The sequence below is a fragment of the Fundulus heteroclitus genome, chromosome 12 (genome assembly GCF_011125445.2).
Source record: "Fundulus heteroclitus isolate FHET01 chromosome 12, MU-UCD_Fhet_4.1, whole genome shotgun sequence".
Taxonomy (NCBI): Eukaryota; Metazoa; Chordata; class Actinopteri; order Cyprinodontiformes; family Fundulidae; genus Fundulus; species Fundulus heteroclitus.
Window position 1 is genome coordinate 43220738 of NC_046372.1, and position 24318 is coordinate 43245055.

A 24318-nucleotide genomic window follows, 5' to 3' on the forward strand; every position below is an offset into this window, starting at 1 on the left:
CGGCAAGAAAGCAACATTAACATCCTGGCAGTGGAAAGAGAATCGCCTTGTATCGGAAACATTAGCACAGATGGCATAAAGACAAAAACCTAAAGGGGCCACTGCCGCTCACCGGTTCGCACTTCATGCTGTCTGATCAAGTGAAACCAATTTGACGTTCCTTAAAGAGAGCTAAAAAGTGAAAAGTCTATTTAATAACGGGACAAAAAGAGCAGAATTTGACACAAGAAACAAGCTTAAACCAGAGTTGCACTTTAGGGTGATCTTGTTAATTCGTATTTTTAGAGGTACTATTACTCTTTACCTTTTAATTCAACCTTTAGAACGTGTTGGATTCGACCTTTATCCTAATAGAAAACCAGTTGTGTTAAAGTCCTCCCCGTCTTCCAGCCTGAGTTCATTGGTCCCACCGTGACTCTGGATGGTCGAGTGAAGACACTGTGAGCTCCAGCTGAGCTTAGTACTTACCTGCGTTGTTACCTTTGAGGGTTTCCTTTTGGATTCCTGTAACCCCCCCCCCCCCCCCCCTCCCAGTACTGATGTGGTCCGTCCCCTAGCCACACAAAGACTGCCTGGTGACGAGCTGATCACGAACTGAACAATCCATTCATGTAAACCAAAAAAAACAAAATGTCCAATTCCGCTCAGCCGTCGATTCCTCTTGACCCCGATGGTAACCAGGAGCTCCGCCCCCGCTGATGACATCACCCATCTGCTTGGCGAGCGAAGGACTGTAGAGGAGCTGGAGCTAGCTGAGCCTGCTGCGGCCTGAACTTTAGCTCTAAGCCCGTCGCTCCCAGCAGCTCCATGGTCGCCGGCCTGCTCTACTCAAAGCGCGGCGGTACCGACCCGCGGCAGAAATCCTGATCCGTAAAGGCAGAAGAGAGCAGCACCAGCAACTTGAAAGGGCTCTTTGTGAGATCGGTCAGCAAAGCTTCTCGGCCGGCACGCCTATTCAATGACCTCCTTGCACACACACAGACACACACTTTATTTTGTAAAATAAATGAATGAAATAATATATTCAGATATCTATATAGCATTTTGAGAAAACTGTATAGAATTCTTGAATAGTGGCTCATTTAATTAGTCACATTTCTTTTTTTTTTTCTTTCCTTTTTTTTGTTAATATTGCAGAAAAATACCTATATTTTGCATCCTGTTGGAAAAGAAACAGGTGGTGTTATTTTTTTTTTTTAAATAGAAAAGCAGGTTGTCCTGTTCCGATGCTGCAGTGGTTTTCTCCTTTAAATCCGATTTATTATTTGGAGGTTATTTATTAAAGAGTTGTTGTTAATTTGCTGTCAAGAATCCAGATGTTTCAATTACTGCAGGATAATCAGTCTTTGAGATGGCAGTGAAGGGGGAGGGGGGGGTGCGGGAGAAGGTTGAACTGTGATCGCGATGGGCTTGTCCTCCTTAAGACCGCCTGCATCGTTCAACTACAGCAAGGTTGTCCAAATGGTCTGGTAATGGAGCAGAAAGGTGCCATGCTTAAGGAAATGGGGGTGGGGATTAGTCATGGCCAGAGTCATCTATGCACTGAGTAAGCATCGGTCCAGACCCCCACCCACCCACCCACCACAGCCCCTCCCCTTAGCTCGGAGACATGACTCCGTTGGAACCATCTCCAGACACTACCTCTACTTTGTAATCGCTCATGTTCACGCACACCTGACTTCTAGTGGCTGAGTGACTTTGGGTCATTCGCATCATCAACAAAGGCCTTGGTTGTTGTTTTTTTTGTTGTTGAAATGTCTCCTTTTCGCTGATTACCATAAGAAGGTACCGACTTAACAGCGCAGATGATAGATGTCTGGTTAGACTGGCCGTATTCGACCTTCCTCATGCAGCTTGTCTAGAAGCAGCGTGCTCATTGTGATCAGCAGAAGTGCTCGAATGTGACTGTGATTGACCTGGGAGAGCGTGGGCCCTGAACGCCTCACAGTGCGTGCCTGCCTGTGTGTGTGTGTGTGTGTGTGTGTGTGTGGAAACGAGTGGTGTGATTAGTGGAGCTGCTGCCCTCCTGTGGGAGTGCTGCATGTGATTGGTTGAATCCCCCCCCCCCCCCCCCCCCCCGATCAGATGGGGTCAATTCTGGAATTAAATATTTACAAAAACACTTCATCCTGCCCACGCCTTAAAGCAAGGCAGCAGCTGCGCATTGGATCCTGTTTTGAAGGACGTTGAGCTAATCATAGTGTTTCCAAACTATTTAGTCTTATTGAAGAAATGTGATCGCTATATCACATGTTTTCTAAAAGAAAAACCCCATAAAGCAATTTGTCAGAGAGAACGACCTGAGACGCATGCCCTGGTTTATGGGGCCTTTGTGAGGCCAAAGCTCATTGGTCCTTCCAACGTTCTCCCCCCTCTGCGCACACACACAAGCCGCCATGCTCGGCTCCAACAACCCGTGAATGTGAATCGTCTGTATTGAGTCATTTTGAGGAATATTGCACGACATGAAGTAGCCACTGCCACAGCTCAGGTGCGACTGAAAAAGTGCTGCGCCTTCCAGCGCTGGAAGGAGCCCGGTGAGAGCTGGTGCTACGCGTGTGGGAGGCTGCCCCCCCCACCCACCACCCCAATTCAACATGTCCTCTTGGTCTGCAGAGGTTTATCTCACTCCGCTTATCCCAACATGCTCTGTCAGAGGCTTGGCTGCAGCGGCCCAGCAGTCACTGGACGTGTGCGTGGCAGGCGTTTGGTGTGACGGTGCTGTGAGTGGGACTCTCTGGTGGAGACTGGTGCCAAGCAGTTTCTTACGGGTCTCTGGCAAAGGGTCGTGTTTTGGTTGGGTTTTCCCCCTCTCTCTTTTTTTTCTTTCTCCTCCGTGTTTGACAAGCACTTTGAACCTTCTGTCCGTCAGAGGCGTGTGTAGCTGTACATAGCAAATTTCCTGTAACAAGTGCTCCTTGTTCAGTCTGGATATTTTTTTTTTTTTTGGTTTTGTTGGATTTTACTTTACAGAGCATTACATTGTTGTAGATTTAAAATTGAAAAAATAAACTAGCTGAACCTACGCTGGCTTTGATCTGATTCCTGGCCTTCGCCGACGCGCTGACAGGTGGTGGGACACAGAGATCCTAAACCAGGTCTCCGTTCTCCGGTCCAGTGTCTAAATGTATCAACCTTTTATCCATTCGTCTGTCTGTCCACCTACATGTCCATCTTCCCTCCTCTGATCCATTTCCCCATCTCCTTTCATCTGTTTGTTGGTCTGTCCCTCTATCCGATCGTCCCTCTGTTGTTCCATACGTCCATTTCTCAGACTTCATACCAAAAACTCCTGCTCTGAAACATTTTGCAGGAGCTCTACAGTTTAAAACCTGCCAGGAGTGTGGGAACGGGGCCTAGTTAATGTGTAGGAACCCGGGGAATGTCTGCTGGGGAACACAAAAGACGACAACAGACACTTTGATCATGTTTAATGCATGTTCTCCGATACATCCTTTTTAGAAATCAAGAAAATCTTAAAGTTACTAACATCAATGTCTACTTATTGAATGCAAAGTCGAGTGATTACGTGACAAAAAGAGAACAACCAAGAAAAAAAAAAAGAATCAAGATCCAAAAGCAACTAATGCTTTATTAAGTAAGTCATGCTCACTGATGTGGAGAGTGGAGGTGTTCTTACTGGCCAGGAGAAACAACGCGGGGAGGTGATAACCCCCCCGACAGTTACTAGACTTCATAGCACTGCACAGAAACGGGACATCTGTACCACAATCAGCAGCGGCGGACTAAGAGCAAGCTGGGGCGCCCGGACCCTGCCTGGCCGCGCGGCGTCCGGCATCGGGGCCGACGCTGCGTGTTTCTTTATCGCAGGTTCGCTTAAAAACACCACAGAGAACACTTGGAGCAAAAAAAACATTGCTTTCTTGTTTTACAAAGTAAGGCTGGACGACGACGGTCAACAAAGCAGTCATATGCATTTAAATATCCAAGGCTAGTGAGTGAAGACGACCGCGTACTCGATCTGAAGCGAGGGTCTGTAACTCCTGCTCGAACCCGACGCCTAGTGCAAACCGTTGCCCCTCAGACTGCTTTCTCTGAGTTCTGCAGGTGATCAGAAATTCCCTTTCATTCTCTGAGCACAGAGAAAAAAAACGACCTGACGTTTCCTAACGAGCCGATTCGTTTGTCCTTCTGAGCCAACGTGACGAAAACCTCCCGCAACGTCTTTAGAAACTCTTTTTTTTTTGTTTTGTTTAAAAAAAAATAGACGAGGCTGTTCCCTTTTTATAAAAACGCACACATATATGTACAGCTGAGTATATAAGAAAAGATTCTCACAATCTGGAGAACAGCGCAGCCTCCCTGGCAACCAAACCTACGGCGGGATAATGTCCATGAAAGCACATGTTGGGACGAGGATTGTCACGGGAGACTCCTGCCTCTGCAGTGTTGCTGAGCCAGGGCCTCAGGCTGCAGTATGTACAGGCGATGGTGCTGACGGCCGGCCTCAGGCGTGGATCAGTGTGCTTCAACTCAGGGTGGCTTCCTGTGGGTGCTTTTTTTTTCTTTTTCCTCAGCCTCCAGTCATTAGCCGCACGCCGGACTCACACTGACGACTGATCCCAGACCTGCGGGTTAACAGCACATTAGAGGAAACATCCTTTATTGTCCCTCACTGGGGAAATTCAGCAATGCACTGGAACTAAAGGATCATGCTACGGACACAAGTGTAAGCTGCAGCTTTAGATTAAATCACTGTAACCTGACATTAAAGATGAAACTAACTGCAGAACTACAGTGTCTTACAAATATTTCCATGTTGCTTCACTTTTTATTCATTTTGATACTTTTAAATAAAAAAAAAACTTTAATGTTTTGTTTTTCTAACTGGCAAAGAAAGTTCTATGGGTAACACTTTATTTGAAGGGGTGTGCATAAGACTGACATTACACTGAAGCATGAAGGAGTCATTATGAACGTTCAGGAATGTTGTCATTTGGTAAATTAGGACACTTTTTTTAATGCAACGTTGACGTCTTTTAAAACATCTTGGTTTTGACAACTAACCAATGTCTTGACATTATCCAAGAAATCATAAATGTCACAACAGGTCTAATTATAAACCTTTAAAAAGTTATTTAGATGTATGTGTAAACATCACATTACAGTCATATGTGTGATGTAGAACAGTAAAAATTAATGACTGTTAATGACTGAATGACATCTTTGCAACTAGTCCTCCATGTTCCACTTTACTTGAGGTAAGGGGAAATATTAATGACACAATTAAAATGTTCTCCTGACAGCAAAGTTAAGACCAATCACATGAGTGTAATGTAATGCTAACACATCTAAAAACTTCTTCAAAGGTTTATAATTAGACCTGCTTATTTATGTGGGTTATGATTTCTTGATTAATGTCAAGTTTCCAAAACAAAGACACTTTAAAAGTAACAACGTTGCATTAAAAGTGTCATAATTTACCAAATGACACTAAATGACAACATTCATAAAGGCTCCTTCGTGTTTATGACAGTGTAATGTCAGTCTTATACACTCCCCTTCAAATAAAGCTGTTCAACGTAATTGTGAAGCTGAAGGAAACTAATGGATGCCTTTTTCTTTTTTCTTTTTTTTTTTTTTTGCAAATACAAATCTGACCATTTGGTGTGCGTTTGTATTTAGGTCCCTTTAGTATGAGACCTCAGAAAAAAATGTATTTGTCTTCTGAGTCCACCTGTGGGCAAATAAATCTCTGTACAACTCCTGCTGTTCTGCTTTTTTTGTTGGAGAACAAACAGACAAAGACTGAGGAACGCAGCCGACAGGTTGTAGAGAAGTTCAAAGTTAAGGTTACAAAATATAAATATCTTAAGATTCAAAGATTTCACACAGCACGGTTCAGTCATCTGAAACTGGAAAGAACATGACTGGTGTTCTCCTGGAAAAACATGGCCGTCCACATAAACGGATAAATGTAGAAATTTAATCTAAAAGCCGCCAAGAGGCCAATAGTTACTCTGGAGGAGCAGCAGACATAAACTGCTGAGGAGGGAGAATCTTTACAGCAGGACAGCTATTAATCATGTAAGGCACAAAGACCTGACCTTTATGAAAAAATAAGAACAAAAGCAAAACAGGAAGTCCCGATTGCAGTTTGTTGCAAACCATACAGAAAACAGGAGAAAAGGAGAGATCAGACAAGACTAAAACTGGAATTTTTGGCCTTCCCGCAAAACTAACCTTGCACATCTTGCACCACTGGGACATGTATTATAGAATTCCTATAAAGTATGGTGTTGTTACAAAATGTGAAATGATTTGAGTAGTAATATGTTTGCAAGGCATACTAGTGTAAAATGTAAAACTACATCTAACATGGTTTTGCTGTTGCCACTTTATTGACACAAAAACAACAACAAAGTTTGACAGCGTGTATTCTGAGTCACTGGGACCCCCCCCAGCGTACAGACCTTGTTCACAGGGGCGAGTTGTGTCCGAACGGACCCGGCGTGGAGGCGGGTGCTGTCCCCAAATCTCCCGGGAGACCTCTCCCTGCGGCTGTCCAGCACCCTGCCGGGGGACTTCTCTCTCTCCAGGGGCCGAGCGGGAGACTTGTCTCTTCTGAACTCTGTGCGACCCTCCCGGTAACGGTGCGGGGTGCTCGGCTCCCGGTGCAAACCGTCATGGCTGCCGGGGCCTGAGGTCAGGCGCTTGGTAATGTGCTCCGTGTAAGTGGGGGGGCCTCGCTTACTGGGACTACTGCAGACGACACAGCGGAGAGAAGCAGCTCACGTCAGTGTTTTGCCCATAACACCGTCACACCAGCACTAAACGTCACAGCAGACTGTGTTTATGTCACGGATCCAGACCCTCTGCACTATTTCAAATATGATATTTGGTGAGCGTTGCGTATTTCGTAACAAAGTGTGGTTATTTTCTCGGCCCACCCTCTGCTGGAGCCGGTCCTCTGCAGCTCTCCGGACTCTCTGATCAGGCTTCCCTTACAGCAGATCACCCGCAGTTTGCTCTGATAGGAGGAGGCAAGGTAGATGGCTCCCGAGGAGATGGCGGGGCCCAGGTAACGAGGATTTGGGATGTCTAGGTGGGCCAGCACTGCCGGACTAAAAAGAACAACAAAGTGGCAGGAGCTTCTAACTACCAAGCGCAGAGAGTTTTAGAATTGCTTAAAAAAAAAAGGAACGTGACAATTTGTCTCACCTCACTGCTGTATGTCCCTGAATTTCGACGACATCCAGGGAGTTGAAGTAGGTGACGAACAGGTACGGCTCTCTGTAGGCTGCGTGACAGGACAGACAAAAACTCACCCAACAAGCTTGACAAAGCTGAGAGGAACACGAGGGCTTTAAAAACTGGCCAACAGTCATAAAAGTCGCATTTACCAAAAGACAGAGGCACACGGCTCCACTTGATTTCATCAGTCCGACTTCTTCGTCCGTATGAATCCACGAAGAAACCGAACTCTGTCACACAAACACTGTCTTTAGAGCTCTTGTTACAGATTTAAATTAGCCACAGGAAAAAAACACAGAAGGATCAGGGATGGAAGCACTTGTGCAGAGAACAAACTTTTACAGGACACTGAGGAAATGTTGAAAAAACAGGTAAAGCAGAGGGTTTTTACTGGTATGATAATCCTGAGTAAAACCACAGCGTATCCCAGTATCTGCTCTAACATCTAAAATAGAAAGGCATGACGGCAACTGTTTAAAACACTGAAGCAACAAGGATTCCTGCAAATGTAAAAACGTATTACTGAAGTAATAATACTATTTATGATTTACAACACTGGCTCTAAATTTAGTGTTAAATGTTCTTACAAAAAATGACATTTTAGCACAAATCCAGCCACGACTGTCTGTTTCCTGGGTCTAAAGTATCAATAAACTGCTGAAATGATTTTTTTTGTAAGCAACAGAAAAGTGAAGGAGCTTCTTTCAGCCAGCTGACCAGCTGTGAGCAGCTCTACACACAAACACTTTCTTTGCATCTTATTAAAAGAACTTAAAACAACACAAAATGGTAGGACGGTAAAAGCTTATGGCCTTAGAACTTTAACTTTGGACAATAGACATTGGTGCATCTGCTCTTTACAAATCACATCCCTGGAAGCTGTCTTCATGCCACGGATCATAGCCGGGACTCTCAGGCTGGGACATAAAGAGCAGGAGAAGACAAAACAACTAAAAACACCTTTACAGATCAGCTCATGGCAGGTCTTCACAACGTGTTTTCTGAAAAGCGGGAAATCTAAATCCTGACTGATGGGGGTCCATTCTTGTCTTATAGTGTTTGATCACGATTAGCTGGCTTGTGTACAGCCATCTGCTTTTAAAGAACCGACCACATGTTTTCTGTGGGCTTCAAGTCAGGGGAGCTTTCTGTCCACAGCTGCTTCTGATCAAAAGACAGACGCCCTCTGGTCCACTTGCTGCCAGCGTTAAGAGCTGCACCGGCGGAGACTGGTGGACATTGGTAGACATTTTTAAACTTCCATCTGCAACATTCTGGACAAATCTTTTCCTGCATGTGATCTCCTTTAAACGCACTGGGTACCTCTGACAAGTGATTGTCAGAGGTACCCAGTGCTAACATAAAACGCATCTGTTCATGTTTTCTAACAAGCCGTTGGTTTATTAGATGGGCAGAGTGACTTCTCCCTGCATTTATTATATACCTGTACAGAAATAACTCAGAGAGCTGATGTGTAAAGCAAGCCGACACAGAGCCAGTTTCTATCCCCAGGCAGTGACTCTGATGGACGCTTTACAGTCAGGGTAGCCAGCTAGTCTGCTATGGAAAACAAACAAATATCTCCTGTTCATACTGCCCCTGTTCTTCCTTTTTTCCCCCTGAACGACGTCTTTTTAACGTCTTTTTCTGCCATAGACTGCAGCTCTGTTTTCTACACGATGCGAGCCTTGGAATCCAAAGTCAAATTCCTCTTTTGTACCCACAAACCTGCCGAATAAAGTTGATTCTGATAACATCGGCTGTCATGATAATCACAATCATCTCTGTTTTTCATTGCACCATACATTCCAATGATTCCGCCTTCTGTTGTCAGGGTTGATTTTTTTCATAAACCTCCACGTTGCGCTGCATTTTATCAGTTCCTAATGACGTCAACACACGGTCTGACCTCACCGTGAAAGCAGAGGAGGTATTCCTCCTTCTGCATACTGCTGGCCACCTGCAAGATGGCAATGGGACAGCTATGAGAAGAGGCTGCGAAGACGGCCGAGGCCAGCGACACGTCGTTCTTGTCCAGGAACTCTGCGGGAGAAGAACCAGAAGGATCCGGCGTTACCCGGCGGTCTGCGGAAGAGGAAGCGCCCGTCCTTTATTTGCGTTCTTACCCTCCAGCACATACTGCTTCATCTCAATCTCATAGAACTTGTTGGTGCCGATGATGATGCTGTAGCTGGTCAGATGGATGCAGCTGCAGGGCTCCAGGGTTTCAATTTCCTGTCAGTCACAAAACATGGAGGCACAGAAAGCGAGGGCAAAATGAGACGACACGGTGCCCAAACGGCTGAGGCCGGACATTAAAAGAGGAAATATTCTGAAGTCAGAAGAAAGGACCCTGAGTTGGTAAAATATTCCTGACCTTAAACTTCTCCACATCTTGTTACGCTTCGAACTCAAAGGTATTTTAGTTGAATTTTTTCGTGAGACCTGAGCACTAAGCAGGGCATAGTGTTGAAGGGGAACAAAAATGATCCAAATAGTTTGCCATTTCAAATCGAAAAGGCGCATTTGTATTCAGCCTCACTGAGTTAGAACTCTGTAGAAATACAGTTTGTACAATCCGAAGCTAAAATTCAGCTTTAATGTATGTTTATAACAGTTTTTCCCCAATCTAGCAACTGAAATATTCCTCCATTCATCTCTGCGATATAGTCCAAGCTTAGTCAGAATAAAAAAGCAACATTTAAGCAATTCTTACCGCATATTCTTAATTGGATTCAGGTCTGTATTTTGACCGGGCCTTTCTTAGACTGAAATAAGCCTTGATCTAAACCTGGAGTCTCAGACTCTGGTCCTCTGGAGCTGTTACCTGCAACCTTATAACCTTAATAATGAGACTATTGACAGGACTCTGCAGAGCTTGATCACTTGTGGAGGAGGTAATGCTTGTCTTGGACCAGTGAAGCGCTTAAAACGGCTGTCTTTAGTATTTATAGATTTAAAATTCACATTTCATATTTATACTAAATAAGTCTGTATAATAATAATATTAAACTACATTGAGAAACGAGGGCCGATTTTCAACTCTTCAATGTTTTCCTACAGTAAATATAAATGAGTCTGCTCACTACATTTCCTGTACTAGCTGTGGATCTTAATTAATTAAATGATTACAAGATTCATCCTGTAATCATTTTTTTTAATTGGACACATTTTTGTCCAATGAAAGAAAGAATCCCATGAGTTTATTTTTAGATCTTTCTTACACCTCCAGTAATTCGTTAAACTGTATGATGGACTTTAAAGCAAAACATAAGCCAGGGAGCTTTGCAGCAATACAACGCAAGTTATTTATTTCTTTAGTTATTTCTGGATTTGTTGTCATTCATCTAGATAACTATTCAATAAAAATGTGTAATGCGGCATATTTAGCCATATGCAAAATACACACAGGTCATAATTGGTAAAGTAAAAACCTTTTGGTATTTTCCTGTATGTTTGAACTCTTTTGGACGAGGAACTTTGGAAAGTGACGCTGTGCGCGGCCATTTTACTTAACCTTGCCCTTCTCTTCTAATCTGTCCATATGAGCCCTTTATGGGTTGTTCCTGCAGCAGATACACTCAACAGAAACAAACGCCTGTTCTGCAGGACATATTTGGTGGAACAACACTTTGTTTTGTCTCTCTTTCCTGTTTAAAAGCCTGTTGTCCCTCAAAGCAACTTTTAGCAAAAGGAAGATTTTCATCGTTTGAGCATCAGCCAATTTATTCCTAATCAACTTTTCTATCCTTTTTCGTTAAACAGCTCATGTTTGTCCAAGTCAGGCTCACCTTGCGGATGCAGTATTTGTTGAGATTGTCATTGTAGCGTAGTATGGTTATCTTGTTGGGCATCGCAGCACATATACACGGCCCGTTGTCGACCTGCAGGCAGAACCATTCACACGTCAGCTGTGACCTTTTCCACCACCACCACAGCACCTCTGCATAAATGCACACAGCCTGCTTCATGTTGAGCTTCACAGACAGGAGCAGGACTTACTCTCCCAGCAGCGAACAGATGGCAGCCCTTCACCGTCTCAAAGATGTAGGGAGCCAGCTCAGTCTGGCTGGGCAGGTGGGACTGAGCCAGAGACTGCTTCACTCGCTTGATCTCCACCAGACACAAGGCCCTCTCATCACCTGCAGCACACGCACACACACACACACACACACACACACACACACACACACACACACACACACACACACACACATGCTCGTTACCAACACACAGGTAAGTTTAAAGACAGGTCCTTGTTTTCTAAGTAGAATCCCGTCCTTTATGATGGACCCTCGTCTTAAGATTAGATGGACAGCACCTTGGATAAGCAAACGTATGAACTGTATCGTATCACATTTTCATTAGCGTTTGTGTTGTCCACCTTATAATTAGCCAGTAGAATCATTTTGAGCAACTATATATATAAACTAGCTGGAGAAAGTAATCAGTTTCATTAAGGCAAAGCTAGGAAGTGCTGCAGGTAAGCTCTTGTGAAATGTTTGCTGTTTACATGTTGGTCCAAGTTTAACCTGTACGGCAGACAGTTTGACCTTTGACCCTAGAATACTCAGTTATACGCAGGAGTTCATGGATGATTAAATGAGTCATTTCAGGTTGAACAAAGGTTTTCTCGGCCGCCCTGGTGGTCTGTGGGGGAAATACCGTACTTGCAGTTGCAGGAGCCCTCGGCCCGCACACACAGGCTCAGAAGTCTCGTGTGCATCGCGAGAGTCGGTCTTGCTTTATGGCAAGAACTGCTACACGCCCGCAGTGAAAGGCATGCTCGATGCTAGCGCAGTGGCGATATTTGTGCAGTTATCATGGCGGAACCAGCGAGAAAACAGCGAAAGCCCATGTTGGAGCAGGCAAGAACGAGGAAAAGGGCTCTGGACAGAGAGAGGAGTCGTACAATTTGCTGATGCGATTGTAAGTAACATTGGAATGGTTTCTCTCTCTCTGTGTGCATGTTCATACTTTCACTGTGTTAGTCATTGTTTGTTCTGCCGTTTTTTCCACTTTTCGTTGCGTTCGCCTGTCTGCTAAGCTCAAAACAACCGCGCCTGGCTTGACGGAGAACCCAGAACAGCTGACTTAAGGTGCTCAGCCCGTTTGGCTGCAGCCAGCCTATATGGTAGTACGTAACCTTTGCAAGTCTAAGCTGTGTAGCCATGTTAGTTACAGAGAATAGAGACTTTTTTCCTCTGAACTCTTGCAAATGAGTTCAGCGTGTTACTGAGAGCCACTTTAGCATTTATTACTCTAACTCAGATGCAGTTGCTTTGTTTTCTGTGGTGTCCAGCAGTATTTCCTGGCCCAGCGTCCTGCTAGACTCGCTAGGACTTTGATTCTAGGACAACCGGCAACCCTCCAGAATTATTCTCACTCGTGAATCGTCTTTCTCGTTGCAGAATGATAAACTCTAATCTACTTAGGACTAGCCTCCCATTATTTTAGAGCACATATTCTGTTACATCTATCCCCTGATATTAGCACAGAAAAAGAAAAAAAAACGTTTAAAAAAAAAACAATCCTGACCTGAACTACACCATCGATATCTGGACTCAAATTCTCCAGCTAAGCTCGCCTAACCATCAAGAGGTGATACCAAAGCTGGACAAGTTACCAACAATCATCAGCAGCTTCTCCTGCTCTTTGATGATCTGTATCTGAAAAACTGATCCCAGGCCAGGGATGTGAGTCAGGGAGTTCTTGATGACATTCAGGGCATACAGTCCCTCTTCAGATCCCACCAGAACAATCTACACAAGAGACAGGAGACAGACAGAGCTTACTCAGGTACACGTTCATGCAGCAGCAACATGTGGCAAACCTTCTCTCACTCATGTTCACTACTCTCCCTTCACTAATCTGACTGCTGCTGCGATTCACTTAAATACACGCTAAAGTTGCCCCTTTAAGTGCTTCTACTGCAAACACCACTTCTGTCCTTTTCTCAGTGTCATGGTGTCAGGCGTCTGGTACCTGATCCGTCAGAGGGAGAGTGCAGTTGATGTCCAGTCTGTCGTCCCCTTCCAGCTTCAGCAGAGAGTTTCCAAGCAGCTTCTGTAGGAGCAGAGAGAAACAGGCGATCAGCCGGAGCCCAGCTTCGGTCCTCAGGGGGAGGCAGCGGAGGGGCAGGCTGCAGGGGGCAGGTTCATAGGTCAGAGGTGGAACTAAGTCAGTCTTTTTTCCAATGGAAACATGTTAAATGTGTCTAAATAACACAAAGAGATTTGAGAGGAGATGTTTAAACCCTAAAGTGCTCCAGGCGAGGGCTCAGAGTTTAGCCAGATTTCTGGGGTTTAACACCGGTTAGCACAGGCTCTGTGGGAGTCTGAGGCTGGCTGATCGCTCCAACGGCACAGATACACTGATCTGTGATTAAATGGGAGGGGGGGGGTGTGATGGAAAGTTACAGAGAAAGTTTGTGTTAGTCAAAGAGTACAAGAAGTTTTAGTTCTGCACAGAATACCTCCTGTAGCCTTTCCTCGACAGATTTAAATTAAGATATAGATTCTTTGTGTTTTTTACGGTTTAAGCAAAGAAATATTCTTTGATTTGTTTGTTTGTTCTAACATTATAAGTATTATAACTATTTTGGAATAAAGCACCAAACCTTTTATCAAGGAAAAAAGGGTTTCATCCTAAAATGATATTTTGTTTTATTTTAGGACAGCAGTGTCTTGCTTTTCACTCAAGTCTTTATAAAATTCGGCAAGTTTCATAAACACTAAACGTAATAATAAAACAAAACAAACATCTGATTGCTTTTTTTTTTAACAAAATATAAGTTTACAATCCAGCTTCTACCAATCTTTGAATTACTCACAACCCTAGAAAAAGTTGGTTTAAAGTAATGTTGTCATATGACTAACAGGTTTGTTCTGACTGGACGTAGTATTAATATTTGAAGTGGCCAAGCCAGAGTCGCAGCTTCAATCTCAGAGGAGGGAACTAAAGATTAGGGTAAAGTGGCGTGTTCATTGACTTTGGCCTCTAACTTATTTGCGGCGGTGGGGAATCCGACTTCAGGAAAGTAAAAACCCTGTCTGGTTTTCTTTCATCCTGTTAACGTAACCAGCTGATTTTAGTCCCTGGCTCCATCCTAATACGTCTTTTGGGTAAGACTCTTTAGCCAAAGCAGAAGTGCGTCAGCGGTCGCCATGATAAGTGCTGTCTGAATAGTGCAGTCAGTAAGGAAGGAGGTAGGAAAAGGAGCCTGTGTGCTTCCTTTCACAGCCCCTTTAGCATAGGAACCTTGGGACGTCCCTTACCGGTGCTAAGGAGCTATAAGGTATCTCACAATCCTTTGTGTGACATGACATATCAGCACAGCCCACCTCATGGAAATTACCGAAAACATCCGGAGAGAAGAGAGCGCGTACTTTGTAGTTCTTTTTTAATAGGCTGTATGCCCGGATTGACTAGAATCATCCATGTGTGTTTCTGTCACGTAATGACGTCAGAGTTAAAGGAAGCGCCTTTATTTCGCACAATAGAGTTCTTACTGTTGACCCCATGAAAGGTCAAGGAACAGGAACTAGGACCTATAATTAGAGGTTTTGGGCTGGAGCCCCTGGCGTGGAGCTGGAAATACAAATGATTGGAACTAATCTGGACCAGATTTCTACTTTCTGAACCTGGATTCCCCTCCTCTACATTTGTTATGCTGACTCATATAAAAGACTCAATTGTTTATCTAGGTTCTCTTTATTCACATTCTGACAAGATTATAAATGCTTCATGTTCTTTTTACTGTACGCAGAATTATAACATTTTTCAAAGAGTTTGAAAACGTGAAGATTCTATGGATAATCCAATATAGTATTATCAAACTGTGTTTATCAGAGATCAAAGAGCCACATTAACTTTTGAGAGCTGGGTTTTAAACGTGTTCCATCACATTTTCAGGGGGATCGATCAGAATCACGAGATGCTGACCAAAATAAGCTTGCTGATAAACAATAAGCTAACTTATAAACCTTTTCACCTTTCAAACAGATACAGCTTATTAATGTAATATTGATTTATGGATATATCAACTGTAGACCTCTGGTTTATGTCAGCCAGTGTGTGACTTGTTTTTCTCTGCCAGGGTAAACCAGAGTGACTTGAGCTCCGTTCTGAAAGGAAAGTGTAGAGATCAAACACGGTAAAACTCAGGAGCACATGAGCAGGTAAACCGCAGCTTCCTGATCCTTGGTCCCCTGAAGGACCCATCAACACAGGACCCAAAGACAATAGGATGCAAACTATTCATGCCCCTTTTCACACTTTGTTACAACCAGAAACTTAAATGTATAGTATTAGGATGTGAAAGAACAACACAGTGTAGTGAACAATTGTGAAATGGAAAGAAAATGATACATGGCTTTCAAAATGTTTTAAACAGTTAAAATGAACTGATGGGACAATGGCATTTTAATTCAGCCGCCCATTGGTTGTTTATACGGGGGGGGGGGGTCTCTTGCAGATTTACATGTAGAGAGGAAAATGTGCACCTATTGATTTCAACCAAATGAACATGCTTTGATCTAAACCAGCTCTGGCTGGATGTTTAGGGTTATGGTCTTGCTGGAAGGTGAACATCCGCCACGACACCATGACAGGTGTGCTTCCAGGATTGCTCTGTATTTAGCCCTATCCAGAAAGAAAGGCATTCCCGCAGCATGATTCTGCCACCACCATGTTTCACTGTGAGGATGGTGTGTTTGGGCGGTTACATCTTCTCTAACACAATGTTTTGCATTGGAATGAACAATGCTCCATGACATGTCCACAAGTTTCTCCCTGACCTGTCTGCTGTGTTCCTCGGTCTTCACGATGCTGTTTGTTCTCAAACGTTCTCGAACAGACCTCCGAGGTCTTCAGGGAACAGCAGGATTTGTACTGAGGTTAAATTACACACCCGGTGATTTTTTTGATAGTTTCATTCAAATGCATGAGTTCTGAAAGATTTGGCTGCAGTGAATGTTATTTAGGGGCATTAGAGTAAAGCGGGCTAAAAAGAAATACGTGCCACATTTTTCACATTTTTGTATCCAAACAGTTTTGAAAACACGTGTATCATTCTGCTTTTACTTCACAATTACAGTTCTGATGGAATTGTGTCTGTAACGGGACAAAAACTCCATCTCCATGGGGCGTGAATACTTTTGCAAGGCATCGTGTCTTGGTGAAAAAAACCCCGTTTAACACTCAGAGTTTGCACAGGGTGAGGTAAAAGATAGTAAGGGGTGGTGAGGAAGAGTCAAGAGCAAGTGAGGTGAAAGCAGGAGGATCAAGCAACACAGTGACACATGCACGACTGTGTGCCTTAGGAGGAGTGGGCCGATTACAGGAGCAAAGCTGTGCTCTTATGGCTCTGTAACGCTTTACCTGAACCAGAGGAGACAGAAACATTTGTCTTTTGCACGCAATGGCCTACACATGTAAAGAAAGCCCGAGGTATCGGAAGAACGAAGCCAATGAGCCGAACGTTCCCATTTATCGGACATACATGGTGGCGTGATGAGAAAGCAACAAACAGGAGTGAAAGAGACAAAGAGAAAAAGAAAAAGAAGAGAGAAAAAGGGGAACAATTAACAACATATGCAAGTGGAATTAGAAAGTTATTGAAATCCTGAACTTAATCCTTAAAATGACCGCAAAGAGTGCCAAAGAATAGTCCCTGACGCGTGCCCATGGCAGATCCAGGGTGGTATGTTAGCCCCAGCTGTGCGTTGCAGAAATACTCACTGCGTCAGCCTCTGCCTTCTCCCGAGCGGCTCGCCCCCCGGCCACCACCGACTCCATCACAGCCACCCAGCGCTGCTTGTCTGGGAAACTGGGGGCCATGAAGTAAATGGCCTGGCCAGGCCAGCAGGGGGCATGGCAACGGGACTCCAGCTTCAGGACGTAGGGGACATCTGACACATGGGAAAAGATTTAAAAACGTTAACGGGGGAAAAAAAAAAAAAAAGTTCAGCATTTATTTCACCTCATTTTGAAAGAACTAAACTGTGACAGTAACATCCAGACAAACTGGATAAAAACATAAAAATAAAGCAGAACCATTAAATTAACCAGGGATATGTCAGTGGGAGTGATTGTGGTATTTGGCGATAAAGACAGTGTGTCTACCAGATTTGGCGGTGTTTGGTAGCTCAGATGCTCCGACGGCTCCATGAATCATCACCTCTCCCTCTGACAGGCACAAGTCAAACTCCTCCAGTGGCTTCACAGAGTCTGAAAGCAAAGAGGTCAGGGACTGTCGGTAAGTAAATGATAGCTCTTGTTTTTACAAGAATCGAATACTTATTCACTCATGGTAAAGTGTAACCTTCTCTTGGCTCAATCTCATAGATGGAAACTTTTGTGCCATCCAGGACGACATATTTTCTCTCCCAGCCCTGACCCCGTTTTCCATTCCTGACAACACATGGAAAAATAGTATTACTGCATTATCTACACAGTGCCTTGCAAAACTATTCACACACCTTGAACTTTGCCACTATTTGTAATAACCATTTGTAATAACCACTTTTGTAATTAATAAAATCCAAGAAACGTGGAGTGGATTTATCCCAGTTTTTCTGAAAGCAATTGATAAAGTCCAGTGCTGCTACTTGCCTTGAGGAGTCACCTAACTAGTAAATAGAATCCACCTTCCTATGCATTAATAATCGTATATTTTCAGCTGTCCTGTGAGAAGACGGCCTCTAGTTCTTCCTGTTTCATTCACTACGGCCCGTCTCACACGGTTTGGAGATTTGGTAGCAAAGGAAGAAAACAATTATCAGAGACAAAACACTTAAAACATACATGTATTTATTACAATTGGAATTCCAAAGGGAGACAGGAGGTATCATACAATGTTATCATACAGCTCATGTATTATAAACCCGAAGTTTCTTCCACGCGGTTGTAAGCTATTGTCTGCTCGATACGACCCAAACACATCTTTAATAGACTGACCGGCCCCATACGAAATGCCAAGGGAGGGGGGAATCCCGCACAGTCCCCTGGCGCCCATCTTCCCACAAACAAAGGAAGTCTGTTCTCCCATATTAGCTTCAGGAATCAACTTTAATTGATAGCCCAGTTGTTTTTTTAGGGGCTACCCAAGATAACATTAAGAACCATAAAAAAAGCTTTCAAACCGTAACAGTGCCCCCATAAAACATCACGTGACTTTGTGCCTGGACTCTGCTTGAACGGATCTATTGTTTTCGAATGCATCTACAAATAAAAACGTCCAAGCCACTATTTAATGATTAGAATTTAGGTAACTTTTATTACTTTAAAATACATGATTAGCACAAAAATTATTATATATCTTCATAACACCTGTGAAGGCCTCAGAGGTTTGTTAGAGAACATTGGAGAACAAACAGCATCATGAACACTAAGAAACAGCAGACAGGGCAGGGAGAACGTTGTGAATAAGTTTAAAGCAAGGTTAGGTTATAAAACAATATATCGAGCTTTGATCTCCGTTCAATCAATCATCTGAAAATCTGGAAGGTGGAGGCTGCTGTAGCCTTGAGCCTGGGCCTCAGCAACGAAGGAATAGAGCTACGGTGGGTGCAACTGTACACCTAAATCACAATTTGGTACAGATTTGGATTTTAAAGTTACGGTTCACTCCTAAATATGGTAAGATTAGTACTCCATAAAAGCCTGGATAGATAGATATACAACAATATAACTGCTTTAAAACAGTCAGTGTTAACGTTTGGAAAATGTTAAATATATTACAAGATTGTACCCATGTTTGATAATAATTTTTTTTTTAAATCCCTTTGGAGTTGTTTTGATATTTCGAGTGTCCCAGCTGTCCCTGAATGCATCGTGCGCAGCTGTTGGAAAAAATCCCCTCTCATTGGGCTCATTGGAAGCTACAGATGCTTTTGCTCCTGTACCAGAGGTTTACATCTGGTGCTGAACGAACGTCAATAGCCCAAACCTTCACTGACTCTCACTTTGACTGAGGTTTATTTAATTTGCAAAATAAAAGAGTTGAGCAAAAATCGTCTTTAACGTATTAAGCTGGCAGAGACATACTCCAAAACTAAAGATGTAATTGTAGAGAAATGTTATTCTACAAGACAGATGCTTAATAGGAATGCACACTTTTCAGGTTTTTATCGTCCACCATTTTCCTTCCACAGTTATGCACCTCTGTGTGTTGGTCTGTAAAATAAAAGACAACCAAATAAAAAGCGTTTGGGGCTTGTTCAAGACACTAACTGAATGATCCAGTTACTTTTAATTAAATATACCACCAACACCTCTTTCTAAGCGGTTTTTACCCAAACTGTGTGTCTGTGTTGTCCTCTGACTGTCAGACAATGTGTTTGTGGTCGGGGAAGTTGGACTCATGCGCTGTATAAACTGGCTCCCAAAATAATATTACCGCCACGGAACAATGGAAGAAACATTTCCCAAGAGGCTTTAACTCCTCTGTGTTAACCTGGGCTGCTTCATCCAACCCTCCAGGTGCATGTGCCCGCCTGCCTCCTTGATCTGCTGGCTTGAAGAAGTGCCTTTGTCCCGACACAGGCCCTCAGAGAGATGCAGCGAGCAGTCGCTGGACATGCCGCAGGTGGCCGGAAGGCACGCCGAGCACTTTGGATGGCACAGAGCGTGGCACTCTGCAGAGAACGACACGAACACTCTTTAATGTAAGGGCGTGTAGCAAAGATAACTAAATAATTACAACTGTATCATATCAGGTATGCAGGGGTTGGACAATGAAACTGAAACACCTGGTTTTAGACCACAATAATTTATTAGTATGGTGTAGGGCCTCCTTTTGCGGCCAATACAGCGTCAATTCGTCTTGGGAATGTCATATACAAGTCCTGCACAGTGGTCAGAGGGATTTTAAGCCATTCTTCTTGCAGGATAGTGGCCAGGTCATGACGTGATGCTGGTGGAGGAAAATGTTTCCTGACTCACTCCTCCAAAAACACCCCAAAGTGGCTCAATAATATTTAGATCTGGTGACTGTGCAGGCCATGGGAGATGTTTAACTTCACTTTCATGTTCATCAAACCAATCTTTCACCAGTCTTGCTGTGTGTATTGGTGCATTGTCATCCTGATACACGGCACCTCTTTCAGGATACAATGTTTGAACCATTGGATGCATATGGTCCTCCAGAATGGTTCGGTAGTCCTTGGCAGTGACGAGCCCATCTAGCACAAGTATGGGGCCAAAGGAATGCCATGATATGGCAGCCAAAACCATCACTGATCCACCCCCATGCTTCACTCTGGGCATGCAACAGTCTGGGTGGTACGCTTCTTTGGGGCTTCTCCACACCGTAACTCTCCCGGATGTTGGGAAAACAGTAAAGGTGGACTCATCAGAGAACAATACATGTTTCAAATTGTCCACAGCCCAAGACTTGTTCTCCTTGCACCATTAAAACCAACGTTTGGCATTGGCACGAGTGACCAAAGGTTTGGCTATAGCAGCCCGGCCGTGGATATTGACCCTGTGGAGCTCCCGACGGACAGTTTTGGTGGAAACAGGAGAGTTGAGGTGCACATTTAATTCTGCCGTGATTTGGGGAGCCGCGGTTTTATGTTTTTTGGATACAATCTGGGTTAGCACCCGAACATCCCTTTCAGACAGCTTCCTCTTGCGTCCACAGTTAATCCTGCTGGATGTGGTTCGTCCTTCTTGGTGGTATGCTGACATTACCCTGGATACCGTGGCTCTTGATACATCACAAAGACTTGCTGTCTTGGTCACAGAATGCGCCAGCAAGACGTGCACCAACAGTTTGTCCTCTTTTGAACTCTGGTATGTAACCCATAATGTTGTGTGCATTGCAATATTTTGAGCAAAACTGTGCTCTTACCCTGCTAATTGGACCTTCACACTCTGCTCTTATTGGTTCAATGTGCAATTAATGAAGATTGGCCACCAGGCTGGTCCAATTTAGCCATGAAACCTCCCACAGTAAAATGAGAGGTGTTTCAGTTTCATTGTCCAACCCCTGTATATGACAGTAAGAGGGCTCAGAGGTTTGGGTGTGTCTTCTGTGCCTCACCAAGACAGGTCGCTGCTTGGCGGCCGAAGTGAACAGTATCCAGGCACACAGTACACTTGGCGGCCCTCATGTTGAGCCCCACTGTGAATCGATGAGGGGTGTTGTGGTGGAGCACCCTCTCCCTCTCCCTCTCTCGGTCTCGCTGACTGTCCTTCAAACGGCGGCTGTACTCTGAACAAAGACAGGAAACACAGTGAGGGCACGCGGCTCCGGCGCGTCTTACCCAGGCACAATCCAAAACCTCACAACCTTAGAGCGTCATGCTGCAAAAGGAACTGGAAGATGCGGAGCCAAATGCGTATGCGAGTAAACTCTGAAGACAAAACCCTTGAAAAGGAGAATCAACGTGATCACTCAGTTTGGCCTGTGCTCACTTTGCTGAAATACAAAGGGATTATCCAGTCAGTGTGAGGTGTCTTCATTGTGTATCGAGAAAAAAACGTTTGATACAGTCGGCTCCACGTGCAGAAGTATGCCATTTTAGGGCGGATGGTTCTTTTAGATTATTACCTAGTCATCCAGTCTATGACTATCCAATAAAAATGGTTAAATGTGTCATCTGTGGACTGAAATGGAATAGCACTTTCAGAAATTAGAAGCTGTCTTTGTTTGGACAGCAGACCATACTGGACAGTCATCATCACAATATCAGTGTCAGCATCACTGAGGTCTGCTTAAAGTGCTAGGCTACTGACTGCCACCTAGTCATGCTCTACATGTCAGTAATATATACCCCCCACATTTACTGACATCCATTTATGTATGGTTGCAACAAAATATTTTAGCTATGAAAGGTTGTGGGAATCTAACCTTTGATTTGAAAGCATTTGTTCGTGTATGGTTGTGGGGGTTGCATTTTAGTAAATTCTTTTTTTAACAAGCTCACTGGTGGGACAACAACCTCCATCTATTGTCCATACCTGCCTGTCCTTGCAGGGCAGCTGGTGCCTGTCTCCAGAAGTCATTGGGTGAGAGGCAGGGTGAACCCTGGACAGGTCACCAGTCCATCACAGGGAAACAGAACAGACAACCACACACACACACACACACACACACACACACACACACACACACACACACACACACACACACAGACCCATTGACCTAACCCATTCATTTATAAGTGTGTGTTAGGACCCCAGAGTGCCCAGAGAGGACCCAAACATGCATACTCCATAACCCCAGGCTGGTATTTGACCCAGGATTTGTACCGGGGACCTTCTTGCTGAAAGGCAACAGTGCTACCAACTGCACCACCGTGGGCTAATAATCCCTAATCAATAACAAATATAACTAAAGCATGGAGTTTCATTTCTACTTTTCAGCAAATCAGTTCCTAGAGAAGGTCTACATATTAATCTATGACCCGATCTTTGCTTGACGTGACACAGAGGTGCATATATCTTTAATACACCAGGCTGGACAACAACAGGCATGGTGAGCAGGACGGTAAGGGAGGTAAAAAAAAAAAAAAAAAGATTACTGTTAGAGAACCGGCATATTAGGATCACCAGGTTTCCATAACAACCATTAGATGCTGTCTACCTGCCCACCTGTTGTTTGGATTACAGGTTTTTACATCGCTAATGTAAACCTGTGGAGTTTATTCAGCTCTAACTTTAACTGGAACTGTGTTCCTTCTTCAGATGGGACTAAGAGTTGTTTAGACTCACACTTTAACTAGCTTTGTTGTGAAATCATGAATGAATATGGGGAAAAGCTCCTCATGCCCACTATGAAGGACGATCTGTGGGACTGTGTCTGCTCAAAACTTGTTAGAATGGACGGCATATTGGTCTCTTTGAATTAGAGGGAGATTTTAAATGAAAATGTGGTGGAAAACTGAAAATGGGTCGGGTCATTGGAACTTCCAGCAGTATATGATTCAAATCATTTGACCAAGTCAACACAGAAATATGCTCTGACATTGACGCATGTTTTTTTCTCTTCTTAGTGACCCCGGTCTCTAGACCAGAATACTAAGGGAAACCTGTAAACTGAGTTGAAGACAATAGAGAATATAAATAAGCCTAAAGGTAGACTGTCAAAGGTCACTCCCTGTGTGCTCCAACCTTGGATTATGTTAGGGGAAATTGCTAATTCCTCCCCTGTTGGCAAAATGAGGTTGTAAAGAAGAAATAACAGCAGAGGCGCCAACAAACGCATCACTGATGATTTCTTAACACAGGATTTTCCAAACTAACCGCACGTAGTCCAATAAAAAGGTATGAATTAACTAAATATTTCAGTGTCAGATGATGTTACTGCAAAGGTTAGTTGATTTGAAAGGTTTTCACACATTTTCATCAGGGCAGCCGGTACGTGTGTTTAGTCAGTCGGATGGACTCTAACTTCTCCAGCTGTCCTCAGTGATTTAGATGATATGCTGTTAGATGGCAAGGTTAAATGGAGGGAGCGTTGTGACAGAAAAGAGGAGTGAGACAAATGGGCTTTATTGCACCTGAGATTGTCATATCCTATCCAACCAATGTTCAATCACACATCCTCATTTTTTGCAGCCTTGCTCTCTAGCTTCTAAAAGAAGCTGCGATAAAAAAGACAGCGATGGTATCATTGACATTTATCACGCATAGTAAAACTGTTTTCTCCATTCTCAAACACTGACATGACTCCAAAGTTACAGGATCCTAATCAAACAGTACCACCGAACTTTACTCTGGTGATTTCCTTCAAGTTTAAATCTTTTTCTCATTGCATTATTGCAACATAAACGGCAATACTCTGAATGCAGGTTGAAGGTATAATGTTGAACTCCACAGGGAAAACCTGTGGCCTGATATTTCATGGTGGCAGGTTTTTCACGTGACCAGAAAAGCAAAAAGACGACACAGTCATTCGACATCCCAGTAAGTGGAAATTGCTTTGCGTTTTGGAAATGCTAAGCGTTGTCATTATGAATTCATGGAAAATCTAACAGTCAGGTACATTTTCTCAGCTGACAGCTCCCGTGTGGGTGTGAGATGAGAGGTTAGCTTTCTCATCAGTCCCTCCCCCGTATAAATAAACACCGACACAGACAGCTGAACACAAAGCAA

The 24318-nt window shown here is 43.8% G+C and overlaps 1 protein-coding gene across 5 annotated transcripts in view; it reads right to left on the minus strand.

Annotated features, from left to right (window-relative positions):
- Positions 1-3416: 3416 nt before the first annotated feature.
- The window catches only part of LOC105940396 (citron Rho-interacting kinase), a 69861-nt gene continuing 48959 nt past the window's right edge, over positions 3417-24318 (minus strand). For 4 of the 5 annotated variants that reach the window (XM_021308855.2, XM_036144644.1, XM_036144645.1 and 1 more), the window contains 16 exons: positions 21263-21433; positions 19673-19853; positions 17540-17628; positions 17341-17445; positions 16957-17126; positions 13201-13281; positions 12842-12977; positions 11218-11357; positions 11007-11099; positions 9342-9450; positions 9130-9258; positions 7365-7445; positions 7183-7261; positions 6912-7085; positions 6435-6723; positions 3417-4589 (listed from right to left, as the gene is read on the minus strand). In XM_021308855.2, coding sequence (XP_021164530.2) covers positions 4566-4589; positions 6435-6723; positions 6912-7085; positions 7183-7261; positions 7365-7445; positions 9130-9258; positions 9342-9450; positions 11007-11099; positions 11218-11357; positions 12842-12977; positions 13201-13281; positions 16957-17126; positions 17341-17445; positions 17540-17628; positions 19673-19853; positions 21263-21433 — 2051 coding nt within the window. In that variant the 3' untranslated portion in view covers positions 3417-4565. Of the gene's footprint in view, positions 4590-6434; positions 6724-6911; positions 7086-7182; positions 7262-7364; positions 7446-9129; positions 9259-9341; positions 9451-11006; positions 11100-11217; positions 11358-12841; positions 12978-13200; positions 13282-16596; positions 16642-16956; positions 17127-17340; positions 17446-17539; positions 17629-19672; positions 19854-21262; positions 21434-24318 lie in introns of all 5 variants that reach the window. The other variant, XM_036144642.1, reaches the window with a different exon arrangement.